Source organism: Lates calcarifer, linkage group LG9, assembly GCF_001640805.2.
Source record: "Lates calcarifer isolate ASB-BC8 linkage group LG9, TLL_Latcal_v3, whole genome shotgun sequence".
NCBI lineage: Eukaryota > Metazoa > Chordata > Actinopteri > Centropomidae > Lates > Lates calcarifer.
Window position 1 is genome coordinate 16,371,017 of NC_066841.1, and position 14,719 is coordinate 16,385,735.

A 14,719-nucleotide genomic window follows, 5' to 3' on the forward strand; every position below is an offset into this window, starting at 1 on the left:
GGCGATGGTTACAGCACAGCTGCACGCTGTGGTTTATGGAAACCTCTGTCTCTGCATCCACCCACGGTTCACTCAGGACTGTGTTGTGGTTTTATCTGACTATTTTCTGCTACATAAATGCCATAAAGTACTTTCTATAGCAGTTATGTATGTAAAGGATGGTCTGGATAGTTAATTGAAAAGGAGTAAAAGTGCTGTAAGGCTGCATAGTTGGAGAGGAAGGTGCTGAGAGAAAAACTAGGATACGTTTAGACTTGAACATGAAAACTATTCACTGCCAGAGGCAAATCTTGGCTTTAGAGTGCAAATAAGATCCGTGTATTGACACCACACTCTACAATTTAGACCCAATTATGTACTAAAGCTGCCTCACCTGTCTAAGTCTGGTATTAAAAAAATACAACAGTGAAAGCCAGAACAAAGTGAGAAAAGTAACATTTGCAGAGATTATAGTCTAGATTGCTTTTGCCATCTTAAGTTTTGCCATGTTGTGTGGGAAGAAAGTCTCTGCCCTCCTTTTCTCCTTGTGAACTTGAGTGTTTGTCTGTTTCTTTGTCCAATGCCACAGGCGTGTTTGAATATTCAGGTCAAGAAGTGAAAAACACACTTCCTCATCTCTACTCCTTTGCACATGTTGTTATCAGTTCCCTAAGCGCTTAACAGTTATGCAAGAGAAAAAGATTTCTTGCTTGTAACTAATTTATATTTTCTTCAACTCGTGCTAAAAAATAGCATCAATTATTTTTGGAGTTTGGTCTATCTTTGCCTCGCAAACATGAATACAGCATTGTCATGTAAGCCCATATACACAGGGACATAAGCACATTAGCACAAATGCATACACCATTTCCATGACCTTGGCGTGCCTTAAGTATTCTCAGCCTTATGGTCACAGCTGAATCATATCCAGTGAAATGTGAATGTCTTGCCCCCTAATAGTTTCTTATTGTTGCTGTGGAGGTTCGTGGTTAAAGCATACTTATATTCCCACAGTTGCTGTGATTAAATGATAAATCAATTATGGCTAATGAGGAATAACAAAATGGGTAATACTAAACTCAAAGTAAAGATGTATTTGTGACTTAATTATGTGATAACTACTACAGTGAAAGCAATTATAGTATTTTGTAGTGTGATACTTTCTCCTGCTCTCCTCCAGTAAAGTCAGTAAAGGACAGTCTTTCAAACCAGTCTGACACCTCGCCACCCTTCAGGGTTTAACAGTAAGGATTGCTGGCTGGCCTGAAGCCAGATAATAAGTCAGTTAATTGGGATGACACTGGCCCAATTAGGCCAACTGTACCACTACCCCCTGTCTTTCTATGGTGATAGCTATATTATCTTTGCCTCTGTCTTCCATCCCATTCTTCTCTTTGCTGTGGTATTTTAGTACAGATTTAATGAGTGTGTTGTGGTGGTCATAGGTACTCTGAAATACAAAGTGAAAAGTAGAAGGATGTTTCTTTTGTTGTGAGCACTGTTTTCTTAACTTTAAAATAATGAATCAGCTTTGACCCATCAAGGTTATCTGTTGGCAGTTTCAAAGTGGACTGAGTTGGCTGGTTTTTAAAAGCACCTGTAATTATCACAAACACTTACAAATCAGGTATCTGATTTATTCAAGACTAACTTCTTCACAGCCTGAGTGAATGCAGAAATGTACTGTAATACTGGTTATACTTGTAACAGTTAGTTACAACTTGACATTCTTAAAATGTATTCACCTTCAATTAGTCACATTTTCAAAAATTGCTCAGCCTTCAGGTCTTGCATATTTCAAAATGTATTTTGCGGCACAAATTTAAATAATGCACAATATGAGCACAAATCAATAGGGTAAAAGTAAAGTACATTATATTGATTTTGGTTCATTTTGCTTTGTCTGCTGATGGAATAATCAATTTCTGGTCCATGACTTCACCATTGCTCACACTCAAATAAATTGTTTTACAATGCTGTTTGTTAGGTGAAAATATACTGTGAAAATGTGGACTGTTGACCTGGTAAACTAGGTAACCCCTTAATATTGAAGTTTAATAAAGTTATGTAGAACAGAGAGAAGGAGGAAGAATTGTGCTCTTGTCATTTCTCTTGCTCAGTTGGTCAAGAAAAGAAGAAAGAACAAATAGATCAACAAAACAGTTCAATGTCTCATAAACCATTTCTCATGACACAGGTATTTGTACATTTGCTTGCTTAGTAAATACTGTACATACTACAGTTCAGTGCTTTTAATTATTCGTCTGTCATATGAGAGGCGTTATCATAAATTTTAAAGAAGACCCTGATTCAGTGTTTAAACAGTCACAGTCATATTTACTCTTCTCTCCTCTCACTTCTAGCAGCATCTTTATGTGTGTGTGAGTGTTTTTCTTCCTGCTCTGGGGATATCACATGTGTGTGAATGTGTGTGGGTGAGTAGTCACACTAAGTCAGTGTGATGAAGTCATGAGACAGTATTCCACTGGGCTGCACGACAAAAACAGATTGTATATATTCTAGTAAAGCCATATTCAATCATGACATTTCACATTAAGTGCATTGTTTAAATCAATATCACACTGCAGTGACGGGTTCCCAGAAGGCATTAATCATCACTATGACATTTGCCCTTTGCCCTCTGACCTTAGCTACTATGTAAGGAGTCATTCATCAGAGCGACCTTTGACCTAATAATAATGTCTCTCTCATGTGCGTTGTCCTGTTTGGATTGCCTCATCCCTGATGACATTACTGTAAATAAAACACAAACACCCATACACCTATACACCCACACACAGACATTCCTTTTGGTGTAATAAAGTCCATTGTTCTGTAGAAGCTGCATTATTTGCTCTGATGACTCTTGACTCTTGGCTCTCCAGACTCGTCTGGGAAGAGAAATAAGATCACTACGAAGGATGTACCACGTGTGTCACATCCTGCAAAAAAAACAAAAAAAAAACCAAACCAAACAGTCCTCACAGATCATCACAGGTAATTGGCATGCTGTGTTCTGCAGCTGCTAGTGTGATCGCCTGTGTCCAGCGGTTCGCAGCCAGTTGTTCTGTTCTCTTTCACTCAGCACATGACCTCAGAGCCAAACCCCAGCCAGCCCGCTCCAGAGCAGCTTTTCATTGCTCCGTATTGGTCCCCCGCAGTGAGTGTCCTAGCAGATGTTACACTGAATTACCTCCTAGCCTAGCAGGGAGGCTGCGCTCTCACTGTAATCAAGCTGTGCAGTGTGTGTGTGTGTGTGTGTGTGTGTATGTGTGTAACCAGACAGGCTGGCTCGATGGCTGCGTTAGCTCCTCCAACAGTTGTTCTCCAACCACCTGATCTCAGTTACCAGCCAGCTTTTTCCCCACAATGAAGTCTGTCTGCCAGTGCTCTGAGTCAGGCATCCCTGCAGACTCCTAAAAAGGGGCTTGGTGGAGCTGATCATTTAGGAGATACTAAATGCTAAAGCTAACCCCCTCCTTTCCTGTGTGTGTAAGTGTGTCTTTAATGGGAAGGCGTGTGCATGTGTCTCATTCTTGCCTTTAAAAGCTTCCTTCCTCCCTGTAAATGAAAGGCCATCTTTGTGTGGAGCTATTCCTTCCATACTTTAAGCCATCTATAGCTCTGACTGGTTTTTGTTTTTCCTCACAAAAGTGCTCATGCTATAGCTCTGTTTTTTTTTGTATTCCCTCTTATTTGGTGCAGTGATGCCTGGGGCAGTGCCTCTCTCTTCCCCCTTCCCAGTGTAATCTGTCTTTTGTCTTGAGTGCATTAGACCGCTGGCAGTGTAAAAGCCTAAAGAGCCGACACTATCAACCAGCACAGGTGCTGCAAAGCACTAATGGACTGGATATAGACCCACAACAACTTGACAATGTACATTTTCGCTTTTTTTTTTCCTTTGGCTGTCATTGCTTTCATAACCACATGGCACAGCCAATCAGGACTCACTGAGGTCATGGATGGATTAGCAGAAGGGGGGACTCTGGTTGTAAGTGTCAGTTTAGATGTGATGTGTGGACATTTTTCTCTAAGGGTTATTGGTAAAGGGAGTGGTAGTGGGGCCATCACATTAGCTGCTGCATCACCAGCTCGCTTCAACCTCAAACTCTGTTTGTCTCCAGAGATCATTCTTTCTCCGCAGTGCGTTTGACTCGACAGTGAATGGGCTTTGCTCTGTTGTTCTCTTGACTGGGTCTTCCAGCTGCCCTGATTGGAGTCTGGGCCTGAGTCAAGGCCTGTAGCCGCATGTCAGTGGTTCAGCGCACACATCCAGCGTTCTGCACCAGCAGCCTCTGACAGGATCCCCCTCGTCTCTTTCCCTTGCCTCCTGTTGACTACCCTTCTTTCAGTCTCCTGCTGTGGGCCAGACGTTTGTTTTGTTGTCTATATTCTCCTGCTACCCATCACCCTGTTCACTCCAGTGCAGATGACAATTGACAGCTGGCAGGTTGATGCACAAAAACATGTATTTTTCACTACAATACAAACACCATTGTATTGCTGAATGACATGTGAAACAAAGACATGAATCTGCAGAAAATTCTGATACTGACTACAGTACAGTAAGATTTTAACTTCGTCTCTGAGCCGATAGTGCCTCATTATTCATGCAGAGTGCTGAGAACGACTAACCACATCTGCTTGGATCAAATGAGCGATCAGCCCGTGACAGAGTACTCTGCAGTGTGACAGACACTTAGTTGTTTCATCACGGCCTGTGGTCCTGTGTCCACTGAGTCAGCGCCAAGGCAGTGGGAATAATGGACACATTATTGTGTGAGGCTTGATGCATGAATAATGGTTTATTTGTCCGGTTGCCTGTCTCTGCAGTGCATGTGTTTCATAATCAGTCTTGAACAATTACTGTGCGTGCAGTATGTGTTTCGCTGTTAACCGTGATGTTTTCCGCTTTGATGTTTGAGTTGGGGCCCAGGTGCTTGCAGAGTGGTTGGTGTTGCTGGCTGGCTAGAGCTCTTACGTGGCAAGCCAGCTGTTAGGAGACTATTACAGGCAGAAATATGATAAAAACTCTGCAACCTCACCTTAAGTACACTATTACAAAGCATTTGTCTAACCACGTGCTACAGGTCTTACCAAACCATCACAGGCACCATATCTGCTCATTTTCTTTCAACGTTATCTTTAGTCTTATGTTTGCTGTTAGTCTTACATTGTAGATAACATATTAAAATGTTGTAGTATGGAGCCGGCCCATCTCGTCACTTTTCGATAGTGACTCACTGTAGCGTCCAGACTGCAGTGAAGAAGTAGCACTGATCAGGCACCGTATTCTTGATTCTTGTATTGTAAACTCAATGATGGGGATGCTCTTGGCAAGCGACTATCACCAGCACCTGCTCTCAGCAAGAAATCATGCTCGATGGTTGAGAAAACTTACTAGTAGCACCTTTAAATCCTGTTACTTTGTATTATTTTATGTGTTCATACAGAATAACATATATATCTATATCTATATATATATATATATATATATATATATATATATAATGATGTGTAGCCGCCAAAGGAATAAGAGCTAGACGTTGTCATAAATTGAGATTGCACTCATTTGTCATCCTGTATGTCTTTGCCTGGCTCTCCTTGTTGATATGCATGCCTGCTGGCACACAGGTCTCGTGTGTTTGTTTGGTGGAGAGCATTATTAACAAGTAATTGCTGTGCCAGTCTGCAAGTGGAAAGCGTATTGATCGTTGTAAATGCTGGTCTCACAGCAAAGCAAAATGCTGTGTAAACACTGTGCAGGGCGGTATCCACAGTCGACACTGTTAGCAAGGAAACTTAACATCAGCTTAACTCCAGCATTAACTGAACACCTCTCTAGAGAGAAGTATTGTTTTTTTAGGTTATGTCAGAAGCTTAACTTTGACCGGTAAGGTAACGTGTTGGTTATTACTGTACAGTATCGTGTGTGGAAGCACAACACAAAGAGGGTCTTTATACCACTTAATTCCCCTTCATGTGCACTGTAACGTGCTGTTGCACATGTGAATGTAGTGAATGCATAGTCTTGAAGCAACCCAGTCAGATGGAGACTTTCAGAGTGCTGTTACTTTGAGTTGCACTACATTAATTCAGCCTATCTTGAATAATCAGTACAAATGTAGTGGTACAGCCAGCTAGCCAACAAGTCAGTGTGTTTGAAGTCTAAGTGCTCTGACGCCTATATGGGCCCAAGGTTTCAGACTATATCAGATCCCAGACAGGCTATCAGATGAACTCTTTTTACAGGATGCAGAGACAAAGCGCACTGGGGTGCAGTCCAGACACACTCAGAATCCATTACTCTGCTCCGCTCTGTCCGGTGCTTGCTCCTAACTGAGTTTCTATTGAACCTTAGCAAGCAGGGCACAGTGCATCTAGTTCTCAAACTGCCCTGATAAGATTTGGCCTGATGCAGTGGTATAAATTCCTAAATAGTAAATGTGCATCTATATCACCAGCCAGGTAGGTGTTCAAATGATGAGAATCTAAAATGTCAAACATAAGTCAGCAACACTGATCAACTGGAACGATATTCACTTTATTTAACTGTGTTGCTGCACATGGGGTTCACCAACCAGAGGACATTTTTAGTGGTCATCCCTTCTCAGTTTGGACAACTTTAAAGTTAGAGGAGTTTATATAGTAAGAATGGTTGCTATTGACAGGCTTGGATCCACCTATAAGATCACAAAGGAAAAGATGAAATAAAGGCAGACAGAAACAGATCTGAATATTCATCCCCTACTGTAAACAAAGCATTCATGCCATGCGGCCCCTTGCAGTTTAATTTGTCCCTCAAACAGAAGACCAAAAAATAGAGAATAACATGGGTGTACAGATGTGAAAGGGGGGGGGGGGGGGGTGTTCATGTCATTCCTGTCTCTAACACCTGATAAAAACACCACAGGCTACACATGGATCAGTAGAGACAAATTCATTCATTAACATCGCAAATGCCAGCAATAAAATGTCATGATGTGTCAGAGGTACTGGTGCTTGAATAATTATGGAATCCTGTCACATCCTCTAGAAGGTATTTGCATAAATATACCTGATGGGCTCACCATCATGCACCGATTCAGAAATTCAGAAATTTGCTTAAAGCTTGTGCAACATTTTAGTGGAAACATAACAATTTTCATGTAAAAATACAAACCTATATGTCTCTTTGGGTGTATAGAATTTGACAAAAGCATTTAATCTGTGTATGTATCCAAACATAAAACATAATCATAGATATGATATGATCAATGCTCTGTGCAATATCCTATGTAATTCTGGCAAGGTCGGTACAAAGGCTGTTCTTTGTGGCTTGACCTTTTCAATTATATATTTACTATAGGTTTTAATACAGTTCAGTCTGAGTGCAGGAGCCACTGGAAGTTTCTGAACTGTCAGAGGCCTGTCTGCATCTGAAATATTTAAGTAGCAAAAACAAACCCCAGAAGACGAAGGGAGATAGAATGATCGGTTGCCAAGAGAATAGAAAGGAGATAAACACAGTTAAACAGATGAACTGAACAGTGAAAGAAGAAGAGAGAAGGGTGGAAAGATGTGTTCCAAAGAATCCACCTAACATAAACTACACCCCACCACTTCAGGTAAACAGTGGATGAGAGAAAGACAGGGAAGGAGAGAAATGGAGGCAGAGTATTGGAGGATTGTCAAGGACAAAGAAGGACAATTGCTGAGAATAGATGATGCTGGGGGAAGGGAACCAAAGACTGGAGAAACGAGGAGACGAGGACAGCAGGCCCATGCTTGTAATGCTGGTTATTTGCCGAGGCTGACATGAACAGTGTGTCAGACTGGGAGATACAGAAGTTACGAGCAGATTTCACACATCAGACAGTCTTTCATTGTCATTATTACAAAGTGGGCCACAATAGGCTGTAAATTACACGTTACAGTACAATTTAATACAGTGGCATACAGATGACAGCCAGCATTATTATTCATCAATTCATACTTTCAGTCTCCCACCATTTCCACTGACACTAATGTTCTTATAATATGATATGCTTTGAAGAACAGAAAATTATAATAGTAAACTATGTTCCTTTTTGAAGATGCATTCCTCTGTGGAAATTTCTTCTCACAACTGAGAATATTACTCCAGAGAATCTTGCTTTTGGCAGGCTGCATGTTGTAGTTCATTTTCACAGGAAAAGTGATTGCATGCTTCACATCAGTTAAGCCTAAATGTTAACTACCAGTTCATTAAAAATATTTGATAGTTGCCAGTAGTCAGTCTATTTGCGAGACATAGAAGCATCACCATGCAGGTTTTGAGACTATGGGCATAAAGTTCCCATCCCTTCCTGTCTCTCACAGCACGTCCAACTAGAAAACTCCTGTTTTTCCCCTCCTCTCTGCTTATTTGACTCGCTCTCTGTTCTGCCCAGTACCCAGTCAGCCAATCACAAAGCAGAGCTAGGTGCAAACACCCTTCCTCTGCAGCTGTGGAGAAGGCTAGGAGGTCCTAAAAACTGGATTCTCATAATGCAAAGCTATTCTAGAGGTGCTTGCACATGTTGTTGTGTTTGTTTCTTGTATTTCAGAGGATGAAATTTGCCTCTGTGTGTGTGTGTGAGAGAGAGAGAGTAAGAAATAAAACGGAGAGAAAGCAGATTATTATCCACTTCACATTGGACAGTGGATTTGGCAGCAAAGGCTGGCTGTACAAAGGGCTACATGCGGTTGCTAATCTGTCATTACGGCTGCTGCATTTTTCCTGGAATGCTCTTCTTTTAGTCCAAAGAGGAGATGTACAGTATACACACACACACACACACACAGAGGCTCACACACATGCATGAGATTAGTGTGTAAGATGTCCACAGAGGGCACTACTAAAAGAATGTTCTCTCTCATTACACTAGCAATTGACCCTCTGTCTTCCACGTCCTGCCAGTGTCTGAGTGTCAAGGGCTAATGTTTATGTGGCTGCTTACATCCCCCACTAGCATATTTAGCTTTTTATCCTCTTATCACTGTGAGGCTGACTGGAACATGGCTAAGGTTGATGGTGGGCTGCTGTTTGACGCTGTAAACCTAATGACAACAATTGCTTTGAGTTCACTTCACAACATCTTTGATGATAAGCTTTAAATACTGTTGAGTGTTTAAAAAGCTAAATGTTAGCCTAATATTAAGCTGTATAATGTGGATCACTGGCATATATACACAGCATAGAGACACATTTGCTCTTTCCTGGTAACAGTCACTCACTCTAACTCTTCTAAAAACACAGAAAGTAGGGCGACATCAAACACAGCAAACAGTGGAAAGCTCTTTACTTTGTCTCCTTATATTCTCTGGCTAAAGAATGGCAGAGAATAGGGCTTCAGGGCTGTCTTTGTCAGAATACTGAATGCTTTCTAAAGTGCACTCTGAGCTCTTGTCATAAATGTCCACTCTTCTCCATTGCACTTCAAGAACAGTGCAATTTGTGCGGTGTGTGTTTGTTAAATGAAGCTCCAAAAAACAGAAAGTGAGAGGTTCATCACTGTGAAGCATTATCACATCATGGAAATTGTCTAAGCCTGACCATTAATGATAATCAATGATACAAATCGTTCCCTATTTATACTGGTTCCGCTGCACCCGTTTGCAGCGCAGCTTGACTCAGTCTCTCATGCTTTTTCATTCACTCATTGATGTTTCAAGATGTAAATGAGAAGTCATGAAGAATCCATTAGCGAGTGAGCTTAGAGGTGGGTGTTGATATACAGTAGTGAGGAAGCTTGTCCTCCTGAGAACTCACTGACTTTGAGGCAAGTGGAGCATCCTCTCTTCGTCATCCTCACACTCTCTTCCTTCACACTCACCATGAACGCTCGCTAATACGTGCAGTGCATATGCTCCCGCTCTCTCACCTCCTCTCTTCAGACTCTGCAGGGTGACTCAGTTCTCTCTCCCTCTTCTTCTCCGCTCTTAGATCTCATCTGATGCCAAGGCTGAAGGAGTCTCGCTCCCATGAGTCATTGCTCAGCCCCAGTAGCGCTGTGGAAGCCCTGGACCTAAGTATGGAGGACGAGGTTATCATCAAGCCCGTTCACAGCAGCATCCTCGGGCAGGACTACTGCTTTGAGGTGAGGGGGCACACACGCACATACAGTACACGGACACACACAAACACATCCTCCACAGTCCTACAGAGCATTCCCACTACTGGACCTGTTTCATTTAAGTGTCCACACACAGCCATCTGATGTTCCTATAGAGTCGCAAAGTAGGAGGAGTTATTTCAGGCATCCATGGTTCCATAAGTAAAAGTCGTGATTATTTTCTGTATAGACAGTGTTAGTTTTGTGGGCATTTAGAGGACCTTCAAAGCTGGATAAGAATAAAACTCACCTGGTTTCTTCAGCACACAGGATAAGCAAATGCATTTAGCAATTTCTCTCTAAGTCTGAGTTGTTAAGAAGCATCCAATCACCAAGCTTACAGCTGCACTAATCAGTATTTTTATATCAGGAATGGATGTAACATTGAGTGAAAGTCAAAGTGGCAAATTCAGAGAATTATCATGTACTTGTTCTAGTGTCTTTCAGTTTTATCACCAACAATTTTACTCATTTGGTTGACTCACCACTTTGATCAGTGTTGTTTCCAGTCACAGCTGACAGTGTCCTCAACAGAAAAGCTTTAAAAGCTTACTGTATACTACCTGCCCTGCAGCATGTAGCAGAAAGACAAAATTTAGCAACTAACTGGTGAACAAAGTGGAGCATTTACCTGCCAACAAGCCACATTTGACACCCAGAAACTGCTGGAGATCAAAGCAGAGCAAATGTTGGACTTGCATTAATCGGCCAGACACATCACTCCAGATGCATGCTAATGTTGCTCAATATCTGCTGGGTGTGTATAAAGGCAACTGTTGGCTAACTCGCCCACCACAACTTTAAAAGGTGGTTATATATGAGTGTCGGTGCTTTTTGAGGTTCTTTTGCATGCACTGCAAATGCAGGGAAGATGATAAAGATGAAAACTTTCAGAAGTTTTAATCAGTTTGCATTTGGATTCCGGGTCAGCTGAAGTTATTATGCCATGTTTTGTTCCCAGTTGCAATAACAATGCATTTTGAGTTTACAACAACTGACCGGCATTTTCTCCACAGAAGCCAGGGCTGCAACTAACAATTATTTTAATCAATGACTGTTCTGCTGATATATTTGATAACTGATTCATATTTTGTTCTAAAAGAATGTCAGAAAATAGTGAAAAATACTCATTACATCTTCCTGAAGTCCAATAGTCCGGTCAGTCCATTAGTCCTCAAATACATAAGAGATGAGGATGAGCTAATTAAAACTGATGGCCACAACAAATCTATTTTATTGTTAAATTATCCAGGAGACCATGTTTCTATGTTGAGTGTATCATTAAAAGAAAACCCTGAAATGTGAATTAGCAGGCAGGAACAACACTTGTGGAATCAACTGCAACTGCAGTTCTTGATCGGCTGCTGATGAGCAATTATAGCAAAAAATTACAGCTAGGGGTTTTTTTTGTTTGTTTTATAAACACAGAAGCAAGTGACAGCGGTTAGCTCCAGCTGACATTTCTCTGGTTGTAGAAAATAAATGGGAGTACAGCGAGTAATTTGTGGAGTCGCAGGCTGTGTGAACTCTGATGTGTCCTCATGATCATCAGTGGACTGGCGAAATTTACAACAAATTATGAAAGACGTTGCTTCTAATTACCATAAGAATTCACATGTGCACGATATGTGTGCACGAGCACGTTGGCGGCTCTAGTCTTAGCTAGAGAGCCTTTGGGAGCCTCAGGGAGAGAGAAATTATTGAATACTTTTGTATCTTACACTGTCTACTGTAGAGACCAGAAATCTCCACTAATCTCTATTATCCTGCTCATTACATGCTTTTTCTTTTTACACAGTTTTCTGCTCCCTCTGTTCTCTCTCTGTCCCTCTGTGCATTCTTTCATCATTCAGTCATCACCCAGCCTGCCAAGCAGTCGTCTCTCTCCTCTGTCCATTCACACCATTCAGTCATTCCTCAGCGCTGCCAAGTCATTGTCGGTCTCCTCATATCCACTTTTGTGCATGTGTGTATTTTTGATGAGCGTGCCGTCACAGATGAAGTCGTGTGTATGAACCGTTTCTGTTCCACTTCTTCTCTGTCATTGTTATGCATCAGGTTTGATCACTAAAGCCTTCATTTCCTTTCCTCTCCCGGTGTTGCGGCGGTAGGTCACCACCTCCACAGGAAGCAAATGCTTTTCCTGCCGTTCATCAGCCGAGAGAGACAAATGGATGGAGAACCTGAGGAGAGCAGTACAACCCAACAAGGTAAGCATGTCTATACACAGCAGGAGGGATGAGACTGTGTGAAGTAATTAACACTAATAAGTTCATATACAAGTGTCCCAATTTCAGACTCCACCTCGCAACACAGATACAGACAATAAGCTATACAGTGTTGACATTGTGTCGCAACTCGTGCAGCAACAGAGTCTGATGTGTTTGCATCCAGCTGCGCTCTTCCTGCGCAGTAAACCTCAAGAGCAGAGGATGCCGAGGTTGCAGTGAGGAACACCAAGCCTCCCCAAGTGTTCTCCTCTTTTGTGCATCGATGCCATCTGTAAACACAGCTGTGGCAGAGGGAGAGTGGCAAACATTTCAAGCCAAGAAAATATTCCGAATCTCACGATGTCTCCGCCCCTTCATCTGTCATTATTCAGCAAATTACTCACTAATTAGAACTTTGGGGGAAAAAAAGATTCTTAATAGCGTTGGTTGCCTTTCTCCACATCTCATAAACGCAAGGATGCGTTATTTCTGTCTCTCTATTTATTTTATGATTTTGAGAGATTAGACACAGCAGAGTGTTTTCTGGAAAACATAGAAACTTGAAACAGATACTGGAATTCTTTTGAAACAGATAGGAGGTTGTATAATATGGATTAGACTGATTTTTAGACTCATCTCACTACTACCAGTTCTACCAGTGCTTACTGCTGCTCGAAAACTAGGTCCAGGATGAAGGTAAAACATGAAGGTGAATGAAATGAGATCTACATCCAGCAAAGGGAGGACAAGCAAAGGCATCATGCTAAATTTAAGTGAATAATATTCATTCAATTCATTTATTTTGTTTTCTAAAAATGTATTTTGCTCCTAAACACATTTTAATTGGTGACTTGAGTATGTGTGTCAACAAAAGAAAAACATTGACAGGGCATTGTGCAGGAGACACACAAGACTCAACCTGTTAGACTTTGTGGTTTCTGGTCACTATTTGTTATCATGACCTCGCCCTAAAGTCTGTTTGCTATTGCTGGTGTTTGGTAGAAGGAAGGAGATGCTCATGTAGTAAAATTAGCACCTGTATGCCAGGTTATATGATCTATGTAAATGAAACAAGGTGGTCTAAATGGTGAACCTGCACAGTTCAGCTCCTGTATAAGAGGATAATTATGGGCAATTATGATAGTAGGCAGTTTAGGTGTCACCTTTGTGCTGGTGTTTAATAGCAAATACATTTCTGTGTGAATGAAAAGATAAACATAGCAAAGTTTAATTTCTGATTGACAGTATAGAGTACCTTCTTTTACAGTGAACTGTTGTGTCAGCATACATCTGAGAAATTTGGAGAATTGATCACCCTGCTGACAAGGCCTTACTGAACACTGACCACATGTATCACCAAGACTAAAACCCAGCTCTCAGTCCTCAGGGAGAAAAGTATTGCAAAGACTTAAGGCATCGTGCTGCAAAAGAAATGTGACGATATAGATGTTACATAAGGCACAGGAGTCAGAGGGAGATCTAGGGACAGAGGACACAATGTTTATGAAACATTGTTGATTTCGTATTAAGTTGTTTCAAATGGTAGAGCTGTCCTCTCTGATTAGGATGCACTGGCTGACTCAGCATATGAATCATACAAGTCAAGGTATCTGGCATCTTTTGGAGAGATGAATAAGGAAGGGAAATGATTACTTATCACTGGCACTGACTGTAGGAGGGGTTGTTCTCTGAATTTGTGGAGGACGGACCTGGAAGCTCCAACAAGAGCAGTCTTGTCTTGAGATTTGGTGCAAGAGTGTGACATAACTAGACACGGATTAGAGGAAGAACTTGACATCTCTGGATAAATAGTTGAAGACTGTGGGAATCCAGAGTGAGGGGAAGTGGAGCGTTCTGGCATTTCTCAAGGAAAAGAGGCCAGGTTTGATGTTTTTTGGAGGACAGCGGAGGGGAAATAAATGTTTCTTTTAGTGGCAGATGGAAAGGGCCCTGACCTCTTATTTTAAGGGCTATGAAAAATGCCACTGGCTTTTCTTGGTCAGGTCAGTAAAATAGCCCTGGCATTTGCCAGTGATTTGAGCCAGTTCTTGTCACAGCTGAAAAGGAGAACTCACCTACTTTCTGCTAGAAGGTGATTGTGAAACATGATCTTCTAGACCCACACACCTTATGTTTGACAGATTAGACTCTATACCTTTTAATGTTTCAACGCACACCTTGAATGAACCACCAGATCATGAGACTGAATGTTTTTCAGAGTTGAGAAACGCCAGATATTAGGATGATTTTAAGGACGATAGATACAAGAACATTTGGAATTAATCAAATTTAATTTCACAGAAGAGTGTTTTTGTCTAACATATGAAAAGCATCCAGATGCTATTGAGTTTTCTTAAGCATAGCTACCAGTATTTCAAACATCCAAAGGCCTCCTTAGGATTATGAGAGGCTCTG

The 14,719-nt window shown here is 41.4% G+C and overlaps 1 protein-coding gene across 9 annotated transcripts in view; it reads left to right on the top strand.

Moving 5' to 3' along the window:
* The window catches only part of dab2ipb (DAB2 interacting protein b), a 124,931-nt gene that overhangs the window by 77,018 nt on the left and 33,194 nt on the right, over window positions 1–14,719 (top strand). For all 9 annotated transcript variants that reach the window (XM_051072963.1, XM_051072964.1, XM_051072967.1 and 6 more), the window contains 2 exons: window positions 9,926–10,079; window positions 12,206–12,304. In XM_051072963.1, the coding sequence (XP_050928920.1) occupies window positions 9,926–10,079; window positions 12,206–12,304 (253 nt within the window). The remainder of the gene's footprint in view (window positions 1–9,925; window positions 10,080–12,205; window positions 12,305–14,719) is intronic.